This window comes from Triticum urartu, chromosome 6 (assembly GCF_003073215.2).
Source record: "Triticum urartu cultivar G1812 chromosome 6, Tu2.1, whole genome shotgun sequence".
NCBI lineage: Eukaryota > Viridiplantae > Streptophyta > Magnoliopsida > Poales > Poaceae > Triticum > Triticum urartu.
The window spans coordinates 368,719,896-368,730,014 of record NC_053027.1 but is presented as its reverse complement, the minus strand read 5'-3'; the positions used below and the strand labels follow the sequence as shown (position 1 = coordinate 368,730,014).

Sequence of the window (10,119 nt, the reverse complement as noted above, 5' to 3'; positions counted from 1 at the left end):
CCGGCCCCTCCCTCCCCCCTCGCTGGCGCCGTGTCCCGCCGTACCGTCACCTACATGCCGCGCCCGGGCGACGGCGCCCCGCGCACCGTCACGCTCATCCCGGGCGACGGCATCGGGCCCCTCGTGACCGGCGCCGTGCGCCAGGTGATGGAGGCAATGCACGCGCCGGTCTGCTTCGAGACGTACGAGGTCCACGGCGACATGCCATCGGTGCCTCCCGAGGTCATCGAGTCCATCCGCCGCAACAAGGTCTGCCTCAAGGGCGGTCTCGCTACACCCGTCGGCGGAGGTGTCTCCTCCCTCAATCTGCAGCTGCGCAAGGAGCTCGACCTCTACGCTTCCCTCGTCAATTGTTTCAACCTCCCTGGCCTGCCCACCAGGCACGACAACGTTGACATCGCCGTCATCAGGGAGAACACGGAGGGCGAGTACTCGGGTCTCGAGCACGAGGTCGTTCCTGGCGTCGTGGAGAGCCTCAAGGTATGGCGAATTCCGCACACTGCTCAATGCAGGACAATCATTGACCTTGCTGATGTAGTTTATGCTAGCTAATGTGTTCGTGGATTGTGATCGAATATACTGTTTGATTGCTAGTAGAGGTACTTAGCTTTCCCACACTTTTGCTGAACACATGATGGACAAGAGACCCTCATGGACAATCGTTGTATTGTTGAAGCAACAATATTCCGTCAATATGCTTGTAACAAGTTTGTTTTGTTTACTGCGGGTTACTGAGTACTTGGTAGGTTGTGTTGTATAATATATGGCTATTGGCAATTGGGATTCTGTGGCAATTTGCGTAACGGACAATCTAGCTGAGTTCATGGGTTGTTGGGTTTTACTGCACAAGTTGTAATAATGTGAAACAAAACTGTAGGCATTTATGATTGGTTTGTTCCAACTGAATATGATTGCCACGAGGTTTAGTCGTTGATATATTGGGGTGAGTGAATTGTGAGAGCATTTAGTACATACTTTGATGGATCATGGCCGTGTTTTCTAATTCTGAGATTAACTTTATCTATGAGATCACATGTAGCAATGTTAGGATGATACACAAATGCTTATGTTATTTGTTCCACTGTTCTAAGTTAAGGTTGCCTATCTGTTTCTTTAAATTGAATTTAAAGGTACGCGAGACACCATTATTTCTCATTGCCAATTGTAGCATGGAACATCTGGTGCATGCTTGGTTCACAGCCCCACTTTGTCAACCCATATATATTCAAGTTTGGTCATCTGTTGTACGTGTCCGGTCAATTGCCCTGCAGCCTACCTGTCGTTGGCTCAACATTTTGCCAAACTTGCCTTAGTCTGGCTTGCCACACTTTTACACAAAAATGTGGCTTTAGTAGACAGCCAAAGAACTCTCCTCCTAGTATGAAGCATGCAGCGCGCATAATTCACTGAAATATTTTCCTGTCCGATTCCTGCAAATTCTGTCCAGAAAAAAATGTATTACATTGATACTTGTAACTTTGGCCCTGTTTGGTTTGGTTGTGGATTTCTAAAAGCAGCTGTGGAAAATCTGATGTGAAAAAGATGTAGGTCATTTGGCAAACCAGCTGATACCACTTTTTTAGATTTTGGCCCGCAGCGGAATCAGATTTTAGAAAGCACGTCCTGGGCTGCTTCCGCTTTTGGTTCAGATTTTGGCAGCGGATTTTTGGAATCGGATTCTGCTGGGTTCGCCCTTTGGTTCAGATTATGCTGCGCGGCAGCAGAATCCGTCGATAAAAGCTGAACCAAACAGGGCCTTTATAAGTATGCATATATCCGTGTAAAAGGACGTTTATCATGTCTATAAACACTCAAAGGTGTGATGGGCGCAGATTAACCATTTACAATCTTCTACAACATTTATTCCTGTCATTATTTATAGTACTGGGACAGCGGGTTCTTTACTTTAAGAGTTCATGATATCCATCACTAATTTGCTTGTAAATAGAACATCTGGTGTGTATAATAGGACCACCATACTGATGGATTGTGGGCCTGTCTTGTTCTAGAACTAACAATGCCACAATTTACCCCACGTTTATTATCGAACTTTTGTTACATTCGTTCAACAAAATTGAAGACACAAGTTGGTAAGCATAAGAGGAATCTCTGTCCTGTCCTGTCCCGTCCCAAATCTGCTCAATTGCCAGCCCACTTGTAGAAAGCAGTCATTTCATGTAAAAGGGTAAACCTGGAGGTGCTACGTTTGGAACACAGCATATATGTTGGTCCAACTCCATTAAAAATCTCCATGAGAAGCTAATGCAGTGACACAACTCTAATTGGGCAACGTGAGCATCCACTAATGTGCCGGGGTATTACAATTCTGTTACACTTTTGTAAGCGTATGACATGTACCCATTTATTGAAAAAATAATCTTGTCTAAGGTTTGACTTCAACCAAACACCCAGCTAAGTTGGTCAAACTTGCCTAACCTTAGATGTGCATATATTTACCAAAGCACTAGCTTTTGTTGAACATTCATAAAATGACTTAATGGTCAACTTGCAATGGTGCTGCATTGCTGCTCATAGCCTTTTTAATGGACGAAGTGAGCAAAGGCGCAGTCATGTTACACAAGTTATGGTTATGTCGCCCTCTCAATTATCAATTTTATGTATTTGTTCTTGTGCTTGATTATGTACTGTCCTGGCCAAGGATGAATAGTAGTTACCTTTGCCCTACATAACACAACAATAGAAGCATTCAAATGTACAGTTTGTGGTGCCCATGCTTTTGAGTAGTGAATTTAATAATTCAGTAAAAATATATTTCTCTCTAGTCTATTCTTAATACAAAATGATAATTTAGTTAAGTATCCAGTGACATTTCCCCTAGGGGTTTTGATCTCAACAGTAAGATTTGTCTGTTAGTTGGCATATACTCGGTGCTTTTCCCTGCATAGTTAAATGCCCTGTCATTGGAACTATAGTTGTCGCATCAATTTTGTGCCTGTTTGCACTGTATTCTGCTTCTGTTTTTTTTACAATTACAACTGTTCTCTCTTTTTGTTTTGTTGTCTGAAGGATTTCTTTTCTTCATGTTAAACTCATTGAATGGATTTGCCAGGTGATGACGAAGTTCTGCTCTGAAAGGATTGCCAAATACGCCTTTGAGTATGCTTACCTCAACAATAGAAAGAAAGTGACGGCAGTGCACAAAGCAAACATCATGAAGCTAGCTGATGGTTTGTTCTTGGAGTCCTGCCGTGAGGTTGCGACGAAGTATCCTGGAATTCAATATAGTGAAATCATTGTGGACAACTGCTGTATGCAGCTTGTTGCAAAACCTGAACAGTTTGATGTTATGGTATGTATATGAAATCTATGCACTTCTTACTAAATGTCACTGTATTGCAACCATATTCTAATTGTTCAATGTTCATCAAGCTGAAATGTTCTCGTGGTTATACAATAAGTTACTATTTTAACCTTGAGCACGCTGTTTGATATAATACTTATATTGATCCTATACAGAAAATATCAGTGCGGATCGTTTAGCTAAGTTTTTGCAAATGTGGTAGTAACACCTCTTATGTTTGTACCTCTGTTGGCAATCTCATGTTTCTTTGTATGCGCTGTTTTACATTCTAAAGGTTGTCTTGATGTCCCAAAGTTTACAAATCAATTTCGGTAGTTACCTGTTGACTTTTGTTTTTCTTCCCTTTGTAGGTCACCCCAAATCTTTATGGCAATCTGGTGTCTAATGTGGCTGCAGGTATTGCTGGAGGCACGGGTGTCATGCCTGGAGGTAGAGTTTGATTCTGCTTGTGATTCTTCTGTTTTAGCGGAAATAGGTTTACAATTGGTATAAATTGATTGTTTGTCTAATAATAGCCTGCTCAATGTTGCATTTGATATATCTATTTAGCCTTCCCATGTCTGAACATCTTAGCACTATGCAATGCATAAATACCCGACTTGTGAGAGCATATGGGGATGGAAAATTAGAGGGTGTTTGTTTCCAGGGACTTAAACCAAACAGGAGGGACTTATAGGGACTTAAAGTGGGCATTTGGGACTTATGAAATAAGACTCTCAAGGAGGGACTTATAGGGACTTATAGTTGTAATATGGTCTTTTAGTCCATGTTAAGTCCCAGGAACCAAACAGGTAGGGACTTTTTAGGGACTTGGGACTTCTAAGTTGGGACTAAAAAAAGTCCTAGGACTTATGAACCAAACAGGGCCTTAGTCTCTAAATCTTCGTGTACTGCATTATTTCAGGCAATGTTGGTCAGGACCATGCCATCTTTGAGCAGGGCGCTTCTGCAGGAAATGTGGGAAATGACAAGATTGTGCAACAGAAGAAAGCTAACCCAGTTGCTCTGTTTCTCTCGTCCGCCATGATGCTGAGGCATTTGCAGTTCCCGTCATTCGCCGACCGGCTGGAATCAGCAGTGAAGAGTGTCATTGCAGAAGGCAAATACAGGACCAGGGATTTGGGCGGCACCAGCACCACCCAGGAAGTCACGGATGCAGTAATCGCCAAACTTGATTAGCCGCCAATTGCGTGCTTTTCGAGACTAGTTTTTTTGCGCCCCTCGGACTAGGCCGTTAGTCCGGACTGATTTTCTTTAATTGTAGCTTTAGATTGTCATTTTGTTCAGCGAACCACTGTAAATCTTCCGGTGCGTTCTTTCTGGTTTTGCTTCAGAATAATTTGAGTAACTCACCAGAAACTTGCCAAGTTATATAACTGGAAATAAGATTGAAAATATCAAGAAACGATCTCTTTTGCATCCATCAGATATGTTTCGTGAATTTACGCATTTGAGTTAAATGTTTTGTGAATTAAGGTCGAGCAGATAACTTGATTCAGTAATCAGATTGATGCTCCGATATGACTTGTATAACCTTTGCATGTTAATTTTTACATAGTACTCCATTCGTCGTGCTTATAAGGGGTTCATGTATTTCTTATGTCGTTAATTGATCAACAGAAAATGTGGTGCACACCTTATAAAAGCCGGACGAAACGAGGTTGAACTCCATATGCAAACGGATTCTGTGATACCTGTTGCACCCTTTAGTTCAGAAAAAAAAACAAAGAATCATATTTTAAACTTTTACAAGTACTGAAAATATTTATATCATGCACATATACTCCCTCCATTTGTAAATACAAGTTCTTTTTAGAGATTTCGACATGGACTTATGGATGTATTTTAGAGTGTAAATTCACTCATTTTGCTCCATACATAGTCCTTGTTGGAATCTCAATAAAAGGACTTATATTATTCCTTGCTACCCTAGCCGCCGCCACGAGCCAGGCGACTAGGGAGGTGATCTTCTTCCACCGATCTCCACCAGCCAGGGCGCTGGCCCCCTCTCCCTCCCGGCTGCTGGAGGTGATCTTCTTCCACCAATCTCCATCGGCCAGGGCACCGACCCCCTGTCCTTCTGGCTGCTGCTTCAGCGGCAGGAGGAAGGGGGGACCCCGTTCCTCCGTTCTGTAGTTAGGGTTTGGATTTGTAGGTCGTGGTGAGTCGTTGGGATGGTGGGAGCGGTGCCTGGATGAATAAATTTGCTTCAACTCCACTCCCACACCGGCAGTGTCTTCCATGGCGGCGTCTCGGAGTTGATGACATCGTGTGTTTGCCGATCCTTCAGATCGGTGGCGTTAGGATTCATGGATGGTGTTGGCGAGGCAGCGACGGCGACTCCGTCAAGTGTGTCTCTCCTTCCGCTCTGTCCCCGTTGTTGCGGCGTTGTCCCCGACGCCATGGTGGAACAGGGAGGTTTTGTCGTCCAGGAGTATGCGCAGATGGTTGTCTACACAAGTGACAGCTGGAAGATGGTGCATCTCCTGCTAGGTTTGTGGTTGGAGGCTGACAGTTCTGGTTTCCTCCTCCGACGTTGTAGTCGTGCGGGGGGTGTCAGTTCTAGAGTTCGATGGTGTGTCCAGAGACACGTTGCCCCGTTCTAATTCTTTCAACGGCAATGGTTTTGCTTCAGGCAAACTACTTTGGAGGTCCGTAAAGCTGCCGATCAGCGATGGAGCCAAGTCGAGCCCGGGTGAAGCGGTGATATGTCTCCTTTTCCTTAGTGGAGAGGGACACGCGTTGGTTTTTTACATAGGAATATCCTATCTTTTCAGTCCTATAATGTTGATGTTTACGTGGCTTGTAACTGGATCTTTATTTTATTAATGAGACACGTATTATCATGCAAAAAAAAGACTTATATTTAGAAACAGGGGGAGTATATACTACTGCAAATTTACATGAGAAAAATAAGCGTTTGTGTTCTTAAAAATTGCAAGAGTTAATGGGTGGAATAACAACTTTTCATGCACTATTTGTTTTACAAGACACATGTTTTTACAAAAAAAAAGACACGAACTTTTTTTTCGACCAGAGCTAGTAGTGAAATGGGCCTTCCAAATTTACGCCAACTCTGGCCCATCCAACTTGCCTCCGCCATCCGTGTCTCAAACCCTAACAAAAACCACCCCTTCCGCCTCCAGTCCCTCTTCCTCTCTCTCCCAAACCCAAAGACGGCGAAACCCAACCCTAGCTCCTAGTCTCCCCCATGGCCTCGCACCTCGACTTTCGCTACCTCGACGAGGGCCTCGGCGGCGAGCGCGGCAAGCGCAAGCGCCGGGAGGAGGAGGCAGATGCCGCCGATTCCATGGACCTCGACGCCGACGCGCCCCGGTCGTCCAAGCTCCGTGCAGTGGCCTCCCAGTCTGACCCGTCCAAGCCGGCGGCCTTCGGGTCGCCCACCTACGACGGCGTCATCGCCGGGCGCGTCTCGGGGCGGACATGGAAGGAGCCACGCACGCGCCGCTCCTCCGCGCTGATGGTGTCCCGGAAGCCCGTCCCTCTGGAGCAGCGCGTGAGGGACAAGTCCCTGAAGAAGGCGTACCAGGCGCGCGTGGCGGAGCTCAAGGACGAGATCCGGCAGAACAAGGTCGCCAAGCGCAAGCAGAAGGAGGAGCGGGAGAAGCGCAAGAAGGAGAACGTGCTGCGCACGGGCTCGAAGCTGCAGAAGGTCACCAACCCCAAGACGATCCAGAAGATCGCCAAGTCCAAGAACCGAGGTCAGCTCAGGGTCGTATCCGACGACATCTTCGGCGGCAAGAAGTCCGAGGCCGCCCGCCGCATGCAGGTGCCCGGCCTGGAGAACTGAGTCGCCGCATATCTTTGCAATCTGTAACTCCAATTTTGTAGTAATGCTTTTCAATTGCTGTGAGCTCTGTCATGGCCGATCAAAAATCAAACGCTTGCAGTTACTTTGGTATGGTATATGAAACTATGTGCTACTGTTTGGTTGCTCTGTTAGCGGATTTTAAAACAAGAATCACCATTGTGTAGCGTCCGTCCGTGTCTGGCTTGATTGGTTTCATGTGGTGAACTGCTGATGTTATCATTGATCTTCCTTCTGGAATCCTTAATTTGGTAGCTCCTCTAACTCTGATTCTTGATTTGGGATGTTGGTGGATGATAATAGCTTTGCGCAATCTTCTCCTTTTCGCGTTTTTTTGGGTGAGCTTCATTCTTTTATCAGCTGTGATAAGAACCCGGGAACTCCAGGCTTACTCCGGTACAGCACTCAAATTGTTTGGCAGTTTGATGAGCGAACTGCAATATTCGCCTCAGGGACAACAAAACACAAATCAAAAGAAGTTAAACACCCACTAAGCCCTTATATTTGGTTCAGGATCGGAAGGATAGCAATTCTATTCTTCTTCCTGGTCTTCCATAGATCGGAAGGCACACCGTGATCAGCTTGAGTATGACTTGGTTGTGATTTCCGCTGCTACAAAGGATCGTGCCGTTTCGGCCCACAAATGCATCAGTGCTAGCCATATGAATCCAGCGACAATATTAACATTCACCACATCAGCATTGTAAATTGCATCCAGCATCAATATACAACCGAGCAAAGGTACATTTACTAAGAGCATGGAAAATGGAGAGTAATACGCAGGGGCGGGGCATGCACCTCCAGGCTGTTCATCCGCGCCGTGATTCGGAAGCTTGGTTCGACTAGAAAATTCCTGAAAAACAGATGGAAATTGAGATCAGTATGTGAGACTGATATACATGCCCATCGTGTGCTAGTACTTGGTACAACGTAACAGCTTAACCTATAACTCGGAGCACTAATCGTCGACTTTGCTCGCAAAAACAGCGAATTTGATTGATTGGGTCCACCTGTCAGACTGACATGACGAAGACTAATCCAGATCAATATTTGACCAACGGAGGTGGACGGGGGACCCACCAGTCAGCCACTCATCGTCTTTCTCCTTTTATTTTCTTCTTCCTCGTCTCTTCGGTCCCGAGCGGAGGCAAGCACGCAGGTGCTATGATGGAAGATGGCCTTCGGGAGGAAAGGGAGGAGGTGCGGGAAGGGCCCATTGGCGGCGGTCGCGCCGCGCGCCCATCCACCCTGTCACCTAGAACGCTGCCTCGCTGCCGCCCTTGGCGTCCGCCGCCCCCACTTCCACCCCTCTTTGTCTCCTTAACTACTCGCCCCATAAGCGCACCCTCTACAAGCAACTCCTCGCCTATGCTGCCCGACTGCCTCCCCCTAGACCAGACGATGAAAAAAGGATGCCAACAACGTCTGGGGATGCGTCTTCCAGCTCATGGTCCCCGACGCGCCAGAGGTGGAGCCCTCTGGTTGCGTCAGGTTCTAGGCTAACTCTGACCCGCAGCTCACAAGGGCCTCGCCTCGCTGCTCTGGACCATGCAGAGTACTCAGGGGCCGGTGACGAGCTTCTTACATCCCGAGAGCAGAGCACCCATGGCGACGTCTGCGGCGAGCAGACTAGGGCTCAGGGCGCGAGAAGCACATCACCGTTCTTCGGACGCCCAGAAGGTGCTCAATGGACTGTCCCATCGAAAGAGTGATATGAAGAAGACCTTCCAGTCATTGACATGTGGGGACCAAGTCTCATTTGCCACATTAGTTGGTCAATTTTTGGTCTTTGCCACATCATCCCAACAGGTAGGCCCAATAGGTCAGAGCGACTGTTTTTGTGAGCAAATCAGACGATCAGTGCTCTCCATTAGTTGTTGGGCACAAAAAGGTGGTTCCTCGTGCCTTGTCTGAAAAGTGGTACTAAATTGTTACTCTAGCCCCAAGTGTGGTGGTTTTGGGTAAATACCTCTCTTTTCCTGCTCCCATCTTCTTCATCTTGTTCTTTCTCCTTCAAAGTTGTCTTTCTGTTAAATCATCTTCCCCCCATCACATATATTCATCTTCTTCCTCGGTACACTTGTTCCACTAACAACCTTCCTCACGCTTCCCATTGCGGTGATCTATGTTTTTCCTTCCAATCGTGATGCCCTCTTCTTTTTCAATTCATTTTACTTCCGTCCACTTATCTTTGTGTTCAATTTCTCATAAGATCACCTTTTAATGTTCTGTCCCGTCATAAATCATCCTCGTTCGCCATTCCTATGCAAATTCCTATGGAAATTTCTTTGTCGCAACCTTCAAGCGAATCTTCAAAATGTTTCTCGTTCCTATGGAAATCTCTCCTTACATATACCATTACGATTTCATCCTTGCAAATGCAATGATTCTTCGCCGGGCACTTATCAATCATCATATGCTCCTATAATCTTGTTTTTCCATATCTTCTCCTGTAAATTTACGTTTGATGAATATTGCAATCTCCTCGTTTTGCTACCTTACATTTGTATTGTCAAGTTACTTTCGATGAAACTTGCTTTCTCCCTGTTTCCTCTCTTGTACTCTCAAGTGACATGAGGTGAAATCAAGCATTACCAACTGTATGTCCAGTTCCAAGTTTTGTACCGTGAAATATATCACCTACTTTTGCAATTTCTTACTTGCCTTTCTAATTTATAGTTGTTTCATGCTTGCATTGCCCATGTCATTTGTTTGAGTCCCAAGACATTGATGGTTCACAGTATGTGCTAACATTTATTTCTGCACCGGCAAGTGGGCCCAAATTACGAGACACTCTCGTACAGTCACATTAACTTCCTCCTCCCTCTTCTTCACCACTTGGGGATCTTCACTCGCACTCGCATTCCTCAAATCATGTCTCTCGTCACCTCTATCTGATGCCTACCAGTGCTGCCAGTCACCGCAAATCATCGCCATCAAGGATCAACCTATAGTCGAGGGAAAATGT

The 10,119-nt window shown here is 45.9% G+C and overlaps 2 protein-coding genes across 2 annotated transcripts in view; both read left to right on the top strand.

Annotated features, from left to right (window-relative positions):
• LOC125513537 (isocitrate dehydrogenase [NAD] regulatory subunit 1, mitochondrial-like) overlaps window positions 1-4,745 on the top strand; it is a 4,890-nt gene extending 145 nt beyond the window's left edge. Inside the window, exons 1-4 of the mRNA XM_048678664.1 lie at window positions 1-480; window positions 3,071-3,310; window positions 3,673-3,751; window positions 4,227-4,745. The exon at window positions 1-480 is cut by the window's left edge and continues 145 nt beyond it. Coding sequence (XP_048534621.1) covers window positions 1-480; window positions 3,071-3,310; window positions 3,673-3,751; window positions 4,227-4,501 — 1,074 coding nt within the window. The 3' untranslated portion in view covers window positions 4,502-4,745. The remainder of the gene's footprint in view (window positions 481-3,070; window positions 3,311-3,672; window positions 3,752-4,226) is intronic.
• A 1,713-nt stretch (window positions 4,746-6,458) lies between these two features.
• On the top strand, window positions 6,459-7,322 carry LOC125517562. Its single transcript, XM_048682765.1, has one exon. The coding sequence runs from the start codon at window positions 6,534-6,536 to the stop codon at window positions 7,131-7,133; it is 600 nt and encodes a 199-aa protein (XP_048538722.1). The 5' UTR covers window positions 6,459-6,533; the 3' UTR covers window positions 7,134-7,322.
• Window positions 7,323-10,119: the final 2,797 nt, after the last annotated feature.